The sequence below is a fragment of the Eptesicus fuscus genome, chromosome 23, assembly GCF_027574615.1.
Source record: "Eptesicus fuscus isolate TK198812 chromosome 23, DD_ASM_mEF_20220401, whole genome shotgun sequence".
Taxonomy (NCBI): Eukaryota; Metazoa; Chordata; class Mammalia; order Chiroptera; family Vespertilionidae; genus Eptesicus; species Eptesicus fuscus.
The window spans coordinates 14,689,325-14,705,804 of record NC_072495.1 but is presented as its reverse complement, the minus strand read 5'-3'; the positions used below and the strand labels follow the sequence as shown (position 1 = coordinate 14,705,804).

Below are 16,480 nucleotides of genomic sequence, written 5' to 3'. Positions count from 1 at the left end.
CTTTGGGCTTGTGAGGCATACTCTAGAACTTATAAACATCAATTTAAAAATCTTTAACAAAATATCAGCCAATAGCAGATAAAAGGATCTCTGAACACATAATAATCTGGCACTCAGTGTCTATGTGTGTGTGTGTGTGTGTGTGTGTGTATTAGAGGCCTGGTGCATGAAATCATGCATGGGTGGGGTCCGGCCAGCCTGGTCAGGGTGAGGGGACATGGGCGGTTGGCCGGCCTGCCTGTTGGTCGAACTCCTGGTCGAGGGGACAATTTGCATATTAGCCTTTTGTTATATAGGATATACACTGAGTGACCAGATGATTATGCGTTCAGAGATCATAATAATCTGACCACTCAGTGTATAATAGATCATTAATCTTTGTTGAGTAAAAAATCATTGTAAAAACTCAGTGGCTTAAAATAATAAGCAATGAGCCCTAACTGGTTTGGCTCAGTGGATAGAGTGTCAGCCTGCAGACTGAAGGGTCCCAGGTTTGCTTCTGGTCAAGGGCACATGCCCGGGGTTGTGGGCTTGATCCCTACTTGGGGGTGTGCAGGAGGCAGCCGATCAATGATTCTCATTGATGTTTCTATCTCTCTCCCTCTCCCCTTCTTTCTGAAATCAATAAAAATATATTTAAAAAATAATAAGCAATTATTTTTCTGTGTCTGAAGAATTCAAATGTTTTACAAGTGCTCAGCTGGGCAGTTCTGCTAAACTCAGCCAGAGCAGACTCATTCATACATCTAGTGGAGAGCTAGAGTTTGGTTGGTCTAGGCTGGCCTTGAGTAGAGTGACTCAGCTCTGCTCTGCAAGCTTATCTTCTGCTGGGACCAATGTACTAGCTTAGATATATCTTACTCATGACAATGGCAGAAGCAAAGAGAGCAAGACCCAAACTCATTGTACACCAAACTCTGCTTACATTAAGTTTGCTAACACTGCAATGGTCAAAGCAAATTATATGACCAACATTAGAGTTAGCAGACTGGACAGGTCACCCCACCTATAATGGCAATGCATTGAAAAATTATAGGTCAAAGGATGTAGACAAAAGGAAGGGTGAAGAATTGGGACCAGATGATGCAATATACCATACATCGTAGCCAAGTGAATCTTATTCTAGGGATACAAGATTGGTTCGATGTCAAAAATATAGATTACAATAACTTAGAAAAATCAGATGATTATTCCCATAGAAAACAAGAAGTCATAAAAAACAAATAAAAGTGGAATTAATAAATGTGTATTTAACATAATAAAATGATCTATAGTTTAGTCCCAAAAGCCAGTATTAATGGGGAAATATTAGGTTTCATGCTAAAATAAGGGATAAGACAAGGATGTTCAGTATCTCTACAGCTAATTAATATAATATTAGAAGATTAACATGTCCATACTACCCAAAGCAATCTATAGAGTCAATGCAATTCCTATCAAGATACCCATAGTGTATTTTACAGTACTAGGACAAATATTCCAAAAAATGTATATGGAACCACCAAAGACCCTGAGTAGGCACAGAAGTCTTGAGAAAGAAAAACAAAGTTGGAGGAATCATGATACCTGATATCAAATTATACTACAAGGCCATATTAATATAAACAGAATGGTACAAATTCATAAGCACAGACAACAGTATGATGATTATCAGAGGAAAAGGAGGGGGGTTAGAAGAGGGTAAAGGTTGATAAATGATGACGAATGGAGACTTGACTTTGGGTGGTAAACACACAATCCTATATAATATGCAAATTGACCAAACGGCAGAACGATCAGTCGCTATGATGCACACTGACCACCAGGGATCAGACGCTCAATGCAGGAGCTGCCCCCTGGTCGTCAGTGGGCTCCCACAGGAGGAATGCCACTCAGCCACAAGCCTGGCTGATGGCTGGCAAGCACAGAAGTGGTGACAGGAGAGGCTCCGCTCGCTAAAGGTGTCCGACTGACGGCTTAGGCCCGCTCCCCCCAGAGGGCTCCCTGACTGCTAAAGGGCACAGGCCAGATGTGCCACACCAGCACGGCCAAGGGTGAGCCCGAGTGGGGGCGATGAAAGGATTGAGAAAAGACAGACAAGAGAATGAAAGCTGGGTCTCGGTGGGATGCTGCTCCCTCATGGAGAGACAGCACCATGGACTACAAGCCGTGTCTTTATTTTATAGCCAATGCCATGAGGCAAAGTAAGGGCGTGGTCAAGATGTTTACCGCATTCTCATGAGTTTTGATCCTACTCAATTACATGCATCTGGTCAAGCTTTGTTTACTTGCAGCCTATATTACTTAGGCACGTGGGGCCACGTGTTCGGACCATAGGTTCAAGCTTGCAACTATAGCTGTTGGCTATAATTGTGCTCTGCCCTCCAGGCTGGGACTTGCACGTGGCCACAAGAGGACTGTGCCCTCTCATCAGTCCAAGGCTTGAACCTGTCCAAAACACTGTAGCTGCACCCCAAAGCCAGGCTGAGGGGACTCCCCCTCCCCCAAGTGCACAAATGTTGTGCACTGGGCCTCTAGTATAATATACAGATCATGTATTATACTAGAAACCTATATAATTTTATTAACCAGTGTCACCCCAATAAATTCAATAAAAAATTTTTAAAAGATTAGCCAATGCAATTAGACAAAATAAAGCAATTAAAGGACTTAAAATTTTAAAGGGAGAGTCAAAACTATGGTATTTTGCAAATTAAAGGGTATGTACCTGATGAAACCAAGTGAATCAATAGAAAAACTACTATTAGTAATAAGAGAATTTATTAAAGTAATGAGACATAAAATTAATATTCAGTTACCAATTGCCTTTGCATATACAATAACCGCATAGTATGTAAAATGGGATGTCTCATATATAGCAGAGAAAAAAAATCCATAAACCCTGGAGACACTGGGAAAGATGGCATGAATTAAATCATGTTACAATAATCAGACTTGCAGCAGTGATGAATGTAAGTCCGATTGCTGAAATTAAATGCCAAGTTTCTGCAGAATCTCTGACACACCATATATGATAACTGAAGAGCATAATCTGCAATAAAGAAGGAACATAGAAAACAAACCAGTGATCTAAATTCTCTTAAGACAAGTCAAGCCTGGCACTAGCCCAGTCTGTGAAAATGTAATTGGGCATCAGGGTAGTGTTAGGGACAGCTTCCCAGCACACACTTCCCAACAGTCCCTGGGCAGGTGGTGTAGAAGTCACTGGCCCTTGCAGGGGTTGTTGCTTGAGGTCCCTGATGACCCTCAGCTCTTTGTAAAGCTGCCTCATTCCTTTCCCCCTAGAACCGTGGTCGGCAAACTGCGGCTCGCGAGCCACATGCAGTTCTTTGGCCCCTTGAGTGTGGCTCTTCCACAAAATACCACGGCCTGGGCGAGTCTATTTTGGAGAAGTGGCGTTAGAAGAAGTTTAAGTTTAAAAAATTTGGCTCTCAAAAGAAATACCAATCGTTGTACTGTTGATATTTGGCTCTGTTGACTCATGAGTTTGTCGACCACTGCCCTAGAAGATTAGCAACTAGTGCTTTAGTGTCCTCAGAGGGGGAGTGAGTTTGGTCCGTTTTATTGGGAATATAGAATCCCCACCTTCTTCCTCCTGTCTCATTGTCCCAAATCATCATCTCCTCTGCCTGCACTGGGACCCAAGCTAGGTGCGTCTGTACTTTGGTTCCTCTCTCAGCTTAGCCTTAGTCTGAGATATAAAGGTGCTGAGGTACTCTCCTAAGATTGTTCTAAGAATCTCACAGTACCCTGCACCCCGGCCCTCCAACTTACCCTTGTAGATCTTTAAGAGCATACATGACTCATTCTTCTGAGCAAGACAAACACCAAAGCCTCTTCTACAACGATCTGATTTCATGTGAAGGTGGCACGTTATGCACTTTAGCGGTGTCACTGCTGGAGAGGCACAGAGCTGGTGTGAGGCCAAGGGGAGGCATGGGCTTAGAAGGAGCTAGAGATCTGTAGGTCTCGGGGAGCAGGCAGGGGTTGCACAGGCTAGGGGAGGTGGATGTTGAGCGGGTGGTACCAGGTATTACACAGTCAGAGCTTTCAACTCCACATCCCAGAGCAATGCTGTTAGGAGAATAAAAGGATTCTGGCCCCAACTTAAGCAATCTAACTTGGGGTAACTGAGCAAAGATGACATTGCTTTTTCCAGCTTAAAAATGGTTTGCCCTGGCCAGTTTTTCTCAGTGGTTAGGGCATTGACCCAAGGACCAAAGATGCCACGGGTTCCATCACCAGTCAAAGGCATGTACCTCTGTTGCAGGTTTAATCCCCGACCATGGTGGGAGCACGAGTGGGAGGCAACCAATCCATGTGTATCTCTCATGTTGATGTTTCTCTCTCTCCCCTCCCCCACTTCCTTTCCACTCTCCCTAAAAACTAACAAAAAAAATATCCTCATTCCTCCAGTGAGGATTTAAAAAAAAAAAAAAAAGGTTTGATTACTGCTGGCCTGGCCTATTTCACAGCACTGCCGATAGGAGGGCACTCATGAGGCTGAGCGCTTTAAAAACAGTTCACCTCAGCTGGTGTCACTATGCTGGGATTTCTGACATTTGCTGCTTAGATATTGTTAGGTGATATACTCTGTTATTTTGAAATTCAAACTGAATCTTTGGGAAGGCTTCATGAATTATAGCATAGTCAGTGACACTTTACGGGCTATTTTGTGGGGTGAGCTAACCAAATACAGATTTAACTTTTTAAAACACTTCTCCCTGGGACACCTACATGAGGAAAGAAAGTAGTATTTATTGAGCATTTCATTTGGGCCATGTTCTCTCAACTTGTATCTGATTTAATTCTCACAAAAGCCTTATGGGTATTTCCCCCCATTTCTCAGATGAGCAACCAAAAGTACAGAAAATTTAAGACGGTGACTGAACCATGTTTTCATCTGACTGATATCAGAGCACCCAACATTTGCTCTCCTGATAAGGGATGACCTTATAAATGGCAAGGATGTCCCAAGGAAACTCTTGTTAGGATTTTGGATTGTGGGAAACAGTAGGGAAAGAGAAAGGAAGCCATGTGAAGGGGCAGCCATTGAGTTTTGAGCCCCTGATGGGGAATGGCAGAATGTTGAAAAGCTCAGAAAGTTATGCCCAGCCGGCATGGCTCAGTGGTTGAACGTCGACCTGTGAACCAGGAGGTCATAGTTTGATTCCTGATCAGGTACATGCCCGGGGTTGCAGACTCAGTCCCCAGTGGGGGACGTGCAGGAGGCAGCTGATCAATGATCCCCTCTCATCATTGATGTTTCTTCTATCTCTCTCTTTCTCTGAAATCAATTAAAAACTATATATTTTTTTTAAAGAAATGCTCAGAAACTTGGAAGGCAAAGGGAGTTTTGAAGGCTAACTTCCCCTCCTTCATAAATAAACTCAAGGCTCAGCCCTGCATGGATATCTGTTACAGAGCTGGAGTTTCCTGGGGCTTCCTAAATCCCATCTCTGAGCCCACTCCTCAGGTGTGTGACTCACCCTCAATGCAGCAGAAGAGGGAGAAGACCAACAAGAAGTGTTTGTCCATCCTGATGCGGAAGAAAAGAAGCCCGGGGCTGCCAGGCCAGGTCCTTAGGCTACAGGGAGGAAACTTTCACCTCCGGGCAGGGATCATCCATGCAGAAGGGAACCAATCACACAAGGTTTCCACAGGGAGCGCAACCTCATTTTTCTCCACCCTACAGCAAAGAATAATGATCATTGATAAATGCTGGGGTTTCCATTAAGTCAACTTTGTTTTTTCATATAACCATCATGGTAATTATTATTAGCATTATAGTTACAATATTATAACTCTTGTTCTGATTTCCCACAGGAGGAAACTGGGTCTTGGTGAAGGTTAGTATCTGACCCAAGGCTATACATATCTAGTGACTGATAGTGCCACTCCTCAAAGCAAGACTTTCTAGTTTAGAGACCATCTTTGGTCTCTAGATTCCATGCCTCTTGGAGATTTATTCATACACTCAGCTAGCATCTATTGAGCGCTTTATGTGCCAGACACACTTCCACATCTGAGAGCAGAGCCATGAATAACTCAGATGAGCTCACCTAGCTCCTTACCTTGTGGGTGAAAAACAGGAAAGTGAGATGAAAAAAATGTACAATCTATGACCAAATTGGGTCTTCAATCTAGAACTTGTGATTCTCAGCCCAAAATTCTTTCACCTTACCAGAAATCCACCCTCTCTGGCCAGGGACTGTGAAATTTGTAGGGTTGTGAAATCCCCCCTAGAATGATCATACAACTTGAACTTAAGCAAATGTATATTGTGAATCTGGCCAGTTTTGTCCACGATGTAGGTATCTATCTCTTTGAAAGTTAACTCAGTTAAGGTTAACCATGGGTCAAGCAGTGGAAAATGATGACCAGCTCTGGCATTCTAAAACTCAGCCTATCAGTCAGTGAGCTGATGGGACTTTGTCTAGAGATACCAAGAATCTTCCATACTGAACTAATTCTATGACATGCTCTTTAGTTGTAGGAACAATATGTTCAATAAAACATATCAAGTTTGACATTTTGAGACATCAGACATAGATTTCATGAAATAAGGTCTGAGCTCAAATGCCCCAAAATTTACAATCATCCTTGCCTGGGAAGAGAGCCAGTTAGGCTTTAGATGTGAGGGAATTGGTTCTGGGGGGAAAAAAAATTGATTCTAGAATGGAGAGAAAGTTGTGAAGTCTTTTCTCTCCGCTGTCATATTTCTGGTGAGGATGTTACAAACTGGGTGGAATGTTTCAGGACTTTCCAAAGGATTATAAAGAAGGCAACCCCCTGAGACTTTGGTGCTTGTGTTTATAAGGTTATCAGGGCATTTCTTTTGTTGCTTGTTTTCTCTGCTTTGTCTGTTTAAAGACAATGACTCTAGAATCATAGGCAAGGAAGCAGGCATCCTAGGTTAAACTGTGTTTGCACAGTTTCCATTCTTCTTCTTTCAAGGCTCCCTATGGCAGATGCTTTCTGAAAGGCTCATTGAGTTTTTAATCTCTTTTCTACTGGATTATTTCCAGTTAGGATTATGGAATTTTGCAACCCCACCCAGGTACTGGGATCCTTTGACCTGCTCTGCATTCTCCCACAGTAACTCATCCATCAAACTTTCTCTTAAAAACAATTTTGGTCCTGACTGGTTTGGCTCAGTGGATAGAGCATTGGCCTTTGGACTGAAAGGTCCCAGGTTCGATTCCAGTCAAGGGCATATACCTTGGTTGCGGGCACATCCCCAGTAGGAGGTGTGCAGGAGGCAGCTGATCGATGTTTCTCTCTCATCGATGTTTCTAACTCTCTATCCCTCTCCCTTCCTCTCTGTAAAAAATCAATAAAATATATTTTTTAAAAACAATTTTGTTCTTCATTTAGCATGGAGTAGGAGAGAATAGGTATTAGAACCTATTAGGAGAGGCAATGTGGTATAATAGAAATAGCATTTTCCTCAGAGTCCGGAGACCTGTGGTTGACTGCAATGCAACTCATGGCGTCATTACCAAGCCACTTACCTATGAAGTGAGATTTCGAGCATTTTTTATGATCATTTACAACTTTAACATTCTATGGCTCTATGATGTAAATCATGAGGATGGGTACCAAGTTCTGTTATTTTGACCTAGCACTCTGCTTAGCACATGGTGATGAGCTGAACATATGATCTCTGGTGCAGAAGTGAATGAATGAAGGTATCCATCTCACCTGATTCCAGTCTCCATAACTGATAAAGTCAGCGGGGCACAGCACCCAGATTAATGCACTCCCATGCTAAGAAGCTGCCGCTCAGCACAGATGCTGCTCGCCCTGCTCTGAGGAGATGAAAACAGAACATCATGTTCTTGTGTTCATGGTCTCTGTTTGCTTCAGGATGGGGGCTGAGATCTTGGTGATACCACAGATGAGCAACCCCTTAATCTGAGTTTCTAAAAAGGAAGCTCAGTTTGAAAAAGTTGGCATGTTTCTTCTTCTTTTTTTTTTTTTTAAATATGCTTTTATTGATTTCAGAGAGGAAGGGAGTGGGAGAGAGAGATAGAAACATCAATGATGAGAGAGAATCATTGATCGGCTGCCTCCTGCCTGGGGATCCCGTACTGGGGAACGAGCCCACAACCTAGGCATGTGCCCTGACTGGGAATCAAACCTTGACTTCCTGGTACATAGTTTGACGCTCAATCACTGACACCAGCTGGGCTGTCATGTCTCTTCAGCTTCCTTTAAACTGGAATATTTCTGCCGAAACCGGTTTGGCTCAGTGGATAGAGCGTCGGTCTGCGGACTGAAAGGTCCCAGGTTCGATTCCGGTCAAGGGCATGTACATTGGTTGCGGGCACATCTCCGGTGGGGGGTGTGCAGGAGGCAGCTGGTCGATGTATCTCTCTCTCATCGATGTTTCTAACTCTCTATCCTTCTCCCTTTCTCTCTGTGAAAAATCAATAAAATATATTTAAACTGGGATATTTCTGCAGCCTGTCCTTGTCTTTCGTGATATATATATATACATATATATATGTTTCAGCCCAGAATGGACCGTCTAAATGTAATCATGAAGAATCACCAAACACCCCCAAAATGCATGATGAATGCTGCATTTTAAAATATATATATCAGTCCTACCTCTTTTAAAATGCAGCATTCATCATGCATTTTGGGGGTGTTTGGTGATTCCTCATGATTACATTTAGATGGTCCATTCTGGGCTGAAATACTATATGGGTGCTGTTGTGTCCTTCTTTGTATCATACATACCTAGAGGCACACCATGTCTATCTGTTCCTCATTGATGATTTAAAAATACATTACATTTTATTTCTAAAATTTTATAATAGCTTTATTGAGTTATAATTGACATCCAAAAACTGCACTAATTTAGACTGTATGGTATAATAATATTTGGCATGTTCATAATTGTGACACCATACCAAAATCAAGATGGGCAAAAGGCCCAGGATAGTCAAACTGGTTTTCATTATTTCCTTTGTAAACTTCATAAGTAGCACAACACTTCACTTTGAAATGTAAAAATACATGCCGCCTACTATCTTAGGACTCTAGCTGGAGCTTCATTTTTACATCCTTATTTTAGTTCCCCCAAAATCAATCTGATAACCTGGTTGCTACGTGAAAAATGGACTGGAAGGATGCATGAGAGGATGTGGAAAAATCATTATTCACTTGTTCCACAAATATTTATTGGGTGTCTCCTATGTTGGGAGCTTCCAGATGCTGGGTATGCAGTGGTACATAAAACAAAGCCCTTGCTTTGTTCTAGTAGAGTCGTCAAGCAAGTCACCAAATAGATATGTGCAGTCAGGTAGTGAGAAATTCCATCCTACATGATTAGGACACAGTAATCTCAGCAGCAAGACCAGTGCATGGTCCCCCTTTCTTAACCACATGCCATCACCTCCAACAACATGCACCTTTGTGCCTTGGTTTCCTGCTTACCATATCACTGCAACCGCATGACCTGCTCCCATCACAGTGTGTCACGTCTTTTTTTTTTTTTTTTAAGTTTCAGATCTAATAGATTTCTTTTTTTTAATTTTATTGATTTTTTTTTTACAGAGAGGAAGGGAGAGGGATAGAGAGAAACATCGATGAGAGAGAAACACCGATCAGCCACCTCCTGCACACCCCCTACTGAGGATATGCCCACAACCAAGGTACATGCCCTTGATCGGAATCGAACCTGGGACCCTTCAGTCTACAGGCTGATGCTCCATTTGACAGCTCTGTACTTTGACATATGCTGTTCTTTTGGGTGCCTGTCCCTACTCACTTCTTTAAAAAAAAAAAAAAAAGTTTTGATTGATTTTAGTGAGAGAGAGAGAGAAACATCAATGTGAGAGAGAAACCTCCATCAGCTGCCTCCTGCATGCCCCCTACAGGGGATTGAGCCCACAACCCAGGCATGTGCCCTGTCTGGAATTGATCTGGAGGCCTTTTGGTGCATGGGACCACACCCAACCAACTGAGCCACACCAGCCAGGGCCCTACTCACCTATTTTAGCTAGCACATTGGTAGCCTGAAAACTCCTGCCCAACCACTTCTTTTTCAGGGAAACCTTCTCTGCTTAGACAGTCAAACTGGAATGTCCCTCATCTCAGCCCTGATAAACAGCCTTGCTTGATGTACCTGTGGTCCCTAAAACAAGGCTTTAATGTCCGTGAGACCACTAACTTGTGCCCTAGTTTGCTGATCTTCTCTTCCCGCGGTATTGTCATTTGGTATGTATTTTGTAATTATTTACAAATTCAATCACCTGAAAGCAAACCAGACAAATTTCACCTCAGCTTACCTTTTCCCTGAAGTCTCCCTTCCCTACACCTCAAAAATGGCACCCCAATGCTCCCTCACAATCAGACTACACCTGGAATCCTGAGCTTCTTTTCTGGGGCTTCTGTTTAGGTGAGACAAAAAAAAAAAAAAAAGTCTGAGATTATTCTAAAGAGAGTAACTAGATTAGTGAAAATAGCTAAAAGGAACTAAGATGTCCAAATCCTGTCTTGATATATTTGAAAGGTTAAAGTGTGAAAGAGAAAATTGACTTTATTGCATAGCTCAATAAATATGTGTATACTAGAGGCCCGAAGCACGAAATTCGTGCAAGGGGCTTGGCTCTCACAGCCCCGGCTTCGTCTGGAAGGTCATCTGGAAGGTGGTTCGGCTGTCTGGCCTAATTAGCATATTACACTTTTATCATTATAGATGTCGGCTCATTGTTGAAGAGAATTTTAAGCAAGATGCCTTAGGGGTAGTGAGACTCCAGTGGGTGGTTTTGTTCTGGGAACATCGAGGTACTGTCTGTCCCTGAATTTTTACGATTCTATAATTTAGAAGAAGTGCCCAAGGACAGATCACTGGAGGAGATTAACCAGCACGTTCCTCGGGAAAGTGCGCACGACCCAAGCCCAAGGATGTTCGCTCTGTTTTTGCTGGGCCTGTTCTCTCTGGTCTGCACCAATGATGGTAAGTCCTGGAGACAGAGGGGCAGCTGGTTGTTGCTTAAGAGATGGGCAGACACTGGGGGAGGAGACATGTCCAGAATTGGCTTTGGGACTTCGGCAGGTTTATGTGAAATTATCTCAAGGAAGACTTTTCTTCTTTTCCACAGGTGAACTTCAGAGGTATCTCATAGGTACGACCACGCCTAGTCTAAAGTCCTTGGTAAACAGGTCTTTTGTGACGTGTTTAGAAGTAACCCTCCCCTCCATCTGCAGAGAGGGCTAGAAAACATCCTTATTATAGAGTCCTAGGAGTTTTCTCTTCTCCCAGACCAATTTAGTCCATTCCAGACCAATTTAGTCTATTCCTTTCAGTAAGGAGACTGAAATCCCCTTTGTTACTCCCTTTCCTCCTTACTGGAAAAGAAGTCTTCTAGATTTTGACTTGACAAGGGGCTAAATCCTTATGTGTGTGTGTGGGGGGGGGGATCCATTGATAAGTTTTATAGGGGCTCTGACCTTTTGAAATCATAGGCAACATTTGATGTATGTCTATACATGTTAGCTTTCACGGAGATTACCGAAGGATTCAATGGCCTGAGGAAGAGTAGGAGCCACTAGACTCAACAGCACATTCCTGTAGAGAAGCCCCCTAGCCTGGAGAACCCTCTCCTGAGTACATTCTTTAAGCACCTCTTTCTGTGTCTGGCAGAGCCTTCAGTACTATGCTATAAATGTAAAAAATTTCATCTTGGGTTATGCTATGACACCATGAGTTCCTGCAACCTGCAGTACCAGCAGTCCTGTGCTACTGAGAACATTTACATCCTTACAAGAAAAGGTAGTGTGGGGTACAGCGTGATGGAGAAATGTCCACCTCCCTCCCTTGGAGACGGCGGCTGTCCTTCTGCCCTCGCTCAGCGTGTGTGAGAGAATGGGCTGGGGAAGGATGGGGTGGTCCTCTAGAGGGGATGGCCAAGATGCACTTTTCCTTAAGACGACAGTGCGCGAAGAAGCAGCGGATGGGCCTCATTGGTTAGGGAATGAAATCCACGACCCGGGTCAGTGGTTAGTAGACTCAGCTTTGTGGCTCATTTGGGCTCAGGGAAAAATGAGTGAGGCTCTGAGGAGAGGTGGTTCCTAGCAATACAGTAGGAGGAAGCGTAGTCCTTACAGTTGTATTCCCTCTCTTTCACCACCTCAGGGCAGAGTATATACTATTATTCAATACTGTCATGTATGACCAACTGTGAGGACGTCAACTTCTTGGGTTTTGAGAAGAGGACGGAGCTCATCTGTTGCAAACATAGTAACTATTGCAACCTCCCCGAGGGATCCTAGCTCGGCATCTCTCCTGGGTTTGGGGTCATTCTTCAACTCCCCATTCCTTTTATTTCCTCCCCCAAACCTGTATCTTGCTCTCCTCTTCTAGCCATGGTAGAGAGTGAGAAAACCTGCTGATAGCAAAAACAGTAGCAGTCACAAGAAGAAATAGAGGAGGGTAGCTGAGTCTCATTAATTACGGAGCGTTAGACCGAATTTTTCAAATCTCTGCTGTTTGCCTCTGGCCGGGGGTTTGGTTTCCTCATGATGGTCATGCCATAAACAGGGTTAGGTTTAAAATTATCATTGCCTATATGGAAATGCCAAGACTCGCTTCAAAATAATCCCAAGCCAGTACTGAGAATTCTGTAACCCTACTTTATCCTCATCTGTACCCAGCCTTCTGGGTTGGGGTTCTTTGGATTAGCCCTCACACCTCCAGGCACTCTCCTTCTGCTCATGGGTTATGGAGACAGAAGAGGACTAACTCTAGCTTCCCAATTGGCTGGCAACATGAGCCACATCTTTCTCTGGTAGAGAGCTCTTTGGTGGTGGGGGTGAGGTGGGAGGAGGGCAGAGTGTAGGAGAAGCAGGAATCAAGCTAGAAAACCTGGGCAGGCATAGGGATAAAGCATCAAGGAAAATTTTAAGGGCATTTCAGTTTGTGGAAACTAAGATTTGGGAGACAATTTGGTGTGAGTGGAGTTATGATGGCCCTACCTAGCCAGGTAGCCAGGTAGCCATGTAGGGATTGAACTGAGGGTGGAGGCCTTGCCGTAGCCGGTTTGGCTCAGTGGGTAGAGTGTCGGCCTGTGGACTGAAGTGTCCTAGGTTTGATTCCAGTCAAGGGCACAGGCCCAGGTTGTGGGCTCAGTCCCCAGTAGGGTGGGCGTGCAGGAGGCAGCCGATCAGTGATTCTCTCTCATCATTGATGTTTCTATCTCTCTCTCTCCCTCTCCCTTCCTCTCTGACATCAATAAAAATACTTTTTAAAAAATTTTTAAAAAGGAAAGGGCTTTTTCTTACTCATGAAGAAGGCAGAGCCATGTGTTTGCAACCTGAAGTGTGTTTATTTAGGAAAGCATTGTGAAGAGGCCATGGCAACAATATCCCCTAGAGGTGGAGACACAGAAGGACCAGCAGATTTTAGATGTAGTCGTTACAAAAGTCATAGCTCCTGCAGCACCGCAAGTCCACCAAGTAGATACTCCACTTGATGTTGTTCACGTTAGCACAGTTCTTCAGGCAGCCCAAGAAGGCCAGCCACGGAGTGCCGTCACCTGCAGCGGGGAGGAGCAACATCAGCACAGAGGTGCTTGCCCAGAAACTTCTGTCCAGACTACCCCAGCATAGAAAAGCCACCTCCGGTAGTTTAAGGCTCCGTTATTCCAGTGGGAAGAATTGGAAGATGCTGCTGGTTGGGGGGCCTCCCAAACGAAAGGCAATGGTAGAGGCGTTGGGGAAAATGATTGGGGGGGGGCGTGGGCGGGAGGAGAAATAATGCCAGCAGCAATCCTGGGGTTGCCAAAGCGGATGCTTCCATTGAGAATCAGCACTGGTTTAAGGAAGAGCTATAAACGCCAAGGGATCACTTAGCACGAAGGGTAGGCGAATAGAGAAGTCATGATGTTTAGTCTTACCCATCGCGGGCTATTTAAGCCAGTCGAGCTATTGCTGCTCGAAGCTCCTCTGATTCCACCGTTGAAAACCACCCAGGAGGACTCGCAGGCAGAGCCGAAGACAGGGAGCGGCCCTCCCCGCCCCACACGCAGCTGCTCTCCAGCCAGTCGCTTCTCGAAATACTGGCTCTCTAGCTACAGACCTTCGTGATCACCCTCATCTAGTTTCATTCTGCCATGTGATGGGGGTAAAGGCACCAGCCACTCAGAGCTGAGCCCGCCAGGAGTAAAAGGAGCCCCGCCTCTTTCCTCTGGCTGACACCTCCCTGTCGGCTTCGTCCGCCCCTTTTTTCTTCCCCCTACCCACCACTTACTTTTTTTTTCAACATATGAATTTTTTTTTATTTTTTCTTTATTGCTTAAGGTGTTACATATGTGTCCTTATTCCCCCATTACGCCCCCCTATCCCTCCCCCCACTCATGCCCTCACCCCCCTGTTGTCTGTGTCCATTGGTTAGGCTTATATGCATGCCTACGAGTCCTTTGGTTGATCTCTCCCCCTTACCCCTCCCCTCCCCTACCTTCCCTCTGAGGTTTGATGGCCCGATCGATGTTTCTCCGTCTCTGGATCTGTTTTTGTTCATCAGTTTATGCCACAACTTACTTTTAACAATCGTCCCAGTTGTGCAAGCCTCCTCCTCTGTTGCCAAACATATCCCCCTGCCTTTGGCGCATCTGTGTCCTGGAAACTTGATGTGGCACATCTTGCACTGGATAGTGTCTGTAATTTGGACCAGAGTAGGGACGTGGAAGTGAGAGCAGGTCTCGCATGCCCTGGGAGGACCCATCTCCCCTTTCAGGCTGGGATTCTGCATAGGTTAAGCCCAAGAGAAGCTGTTGGGGTTTATGGTCTCTAGAGCCTTAGTCTGAAAAATATGGGAGGGGAAAGAAACGGAAAGAGGAACAAAGCGAAGGCTGAGACCATCAGCTGAGGTCCTCTTCATACTCACGAGAAAATTGGCTTTTATCAATATAGAGGTGCTGTTGGTAGAGTGCCTGTGCTGGCAAAGAGAAAGGAAACGTGAAGCAAACCTGCCCTTTGAGTCCTTGCCGGGCCTGGGGTCCATCCTCTCTCTAACCTGGAGCCACCTTAGGCCGTGTCTGTCCCTCCAGAGCCTGACCACCTATCTCACCACCCCTCCGAGCTCCTTCCCCAATTCAATGCTCTCCACCTGTGTGAGGCCTCTCTGGCTCCCCGCCCCATTAAGTACACTTCTTTTTTTTTTTAAAAGCCTCACTCTCTTCTTGTTAACCCACCCGGTGTGGCTTTTACCCACATGTTGTCTGGAAGCTGACGACGGGAAAGAGCGTCTGCTATTCACGAAGTTAGTTACACTTTGGATTTGGCCAGCTAGTTGCCTGGGACATTTCCCTTTCCACGTTCCCTTGTCCTTGTCCTTGATTAACTTCCCTAAGCCTTGCCAACTGCTGTTTGTGTTAGGAGGCCACACTTCAAAGCAGCCCCCCCTCCCCCGCCCCACCCCCCTCCTGCGGGAATAGGTTGCCGGGTGTTGAAAGTCTGGGTCTATCTCGGGTGCCTTTCGATCCCCAAGGCCTGCCCTGCCCTGCCCCTCTCATCTCCTCCCTCCTCTAACCTTTCCCCTCCCCCACTACTGATCCATTTTCACTCACCTGCATACTCTCTGTTTAAAAATGCCCCAGATAGTACTGTTGGGGGAAGAAAGATACATTCTCTGCAGACCTTGTTTTAACAAGTGCCACCTCCCAGCTTCTGGGGAAATTCTCTCAATTCCTTATAACCCATCAATTTTCTCCTGGGCGGGTGGGGCAGGGAGGGTTACAGCTTCGCTGAAATCCCAGGGACATGATGCCCTGGGTGGGAGGCATGGCATTGGAATGGCAGCTCTAAGAGGACCTCTGTCGCGGGAACCCTGACCCATCCAGGATCCTTCACGTGTCTCTCCAACCGTCAGCCCTGGGGCTCACCTCTAAAGCAGCAGAGCAGCACAGGGAGGCCCCGCAGGAGGGACCCGTCCATTTTGGAGGGAGGGAGGAGTAGATTAGGGCAGGAGGCTGATGTGCCTATTTATACACCTGCCAGGAAGGGCTAGGGGCGGGGACACTGTGGAAGTCCCTCAGAGACTCTGCTGCTTCTAGGGACCAGTCATTTCCCTTTTCGACACATTGCGGGAGACAGACTGGCTAGACACATCCTGGCCCTGATTTATGTCAGTCCTGCCACTCAGGATGTCCCATGTCATGATCTATGGCCTTTTCTTCATTCCACACGGTGGGGAGGACAGGGTGGATCAGGGCTGGGCAGGTAGGACTCAGTCAGCCCCACCAAGGTGCTCGTTAAAGCACAGAGAGCATGCGTGCAGATAACTGGAAGGCAGACAGGCCGGTGCCTATAGGGAACGGGGAAGAGAAGGGGGAGGTTAGGCTCAGAGGCCCCGACAGAGGATTCTCCTGCGGGGAGTGGTCCCCCACTGTCAGTCATCCTGGAATGAAGCAAACCCTAGGGTAGGAGATGAGAGTCGAGGAGGAAACCTGCTTCCCACTCTTGGAGT

General features: G+C 45.4%; 3 protein-coding genes across 3 annotated transcripts; 1 reads left to right on the top strand and 2 right to left on the bottom strand.

Moving 5' to 3' along the window:
* Nucleotides 1-2,899: 2,899 nt before the first annotated feature.
* On the bottom strand, nt 2,900-5,538 carry PATE3 (prostate and testis expressed 3). Its single transcript, XM_008142858.3, has 3 exons — nt 5,490-5,538; nt 3,775-3,897; nt 2,900-3,031 (listed from the first exon to the last, which is right to left on the bottom strand). The coding sequence occupies exons 1-3, from the start codon at nt 5,536-5,538 to the stop codon at nt 2,910-2,912; spliced, it is 294 nt and encodes a 97-aa protein (XP_008141080.2). The 3' UTR covers nt 2,900-2,909.
* Nucleotides 5,539-10,178: 4,640 nt separating this feature from the next.
* PATE2 (prostate and testis expressed 2) lies at nt 10,179-13,219 on the top strand. Its single transcript, XM_054712753.1, has 5 exons — nt 10,179-10,230; nt 10,841-10,972; nt 11,118-11,141; nt 11,660-11,788; nt 12,152-13,219. The coding sequence occupies exons 2-5, from the start codon at nt 10,921-10,923 to the stop codon at nt 12,286-12,288; spliced, it is 342 nt and encodes a 113-aa protein (XP_054568728.1). The 5' UTR covers nt 10,179-10,230; nt 10,841-10,920; the 3' UTR covers nt 12,289-13,219.
* Nucleotides 13,220-13,416: 197 nt separating this feature from the next.
* On the bottom strand, nt 13,417-15,948 carry PATE1 (prostate and testis expressed 1). The gene is made up of 3 exons (XM_054712851.1): nt 15,897-15,948; nt 14,554-14,670; nt 13,417-13,550 (listed from the first exon to the last, which is right to left on the bottom strand). Exons 1-3 carry the CDS (start codon nt 15,946-15,948, stop codon nt 13,417-13,419), a joined length of 303 nt encoding a protein of 100 aa, XP_054568826.1.
* Nucleotides 15,949-16,480: the final 532 nt, after the last annotated feature.

Bases quoted from the DNA above. Each gene is read 5' to 3' on its own strand.
- PATE3 (XM_008142858.3), bottom strand. From the start codon at position 5,538: ATGGACAAACACTTCTTGTTGGTCTTCTCCCTCTTCTGCTGCATTGAG. The intron at 3,898-5,489 runs GTGAGTCACACA...GTGCCTCTCCAG, and splicing joins CCTCTTCTGCTGCATTGAGG to CAGTGACACCGCTAAAGTGC. The intron at 3,032-3,774 runs GTAAGTTGGAGG...TCTTTATTGCAG, and splicing joins GCTCTTAAAGATCTACAAGG to ATTATGCTCTTCAGTTATCA.
- PATE2 (XM_054712753.1), top strand. From the start codon at position 10,921: ATGTTCGCTCTGTTTTTGCTGGGCCTGTTCTCTCTGGTCTGCACCAAT. The intron at 10,973-11,117 runs GTAAGTCCTGGA...TCTTTTCCACAG, and splicing joins TCTGGTCTGCACCAATGATG to GTGAACTTCAGAGGTATCTC. The intron at 11,789-12,151 runs GTAGTGTGGGGT...TCACCACCTCAG, and splicing joins TTACATCCTTACAAGAAAAG to GGCAGAGTATATACTATTAT.
- PATE1 (XM_054712851.1), bottom strand. From the start codon at position 15,948: ATGGACGGGTCCCTCCTGCGGGGCCTCCCTGTGCTGCTCTGCTGCTTT. The intron at 14,671-15,896 runs GTGAGCCCCAGG...TCCAAATTACAG, and splicing joins GCTGCTCTGCTGCTTTAGAG to ACACTATCCAGTGCAAGATG. The intron at 13,551-14,553 runs GTAAGTTGTGGC...TCCCCGCTGCAG, and splicing joins AACTGGGACGATTGTTAAAA to GTGACGGCACTCCGTGGCTG.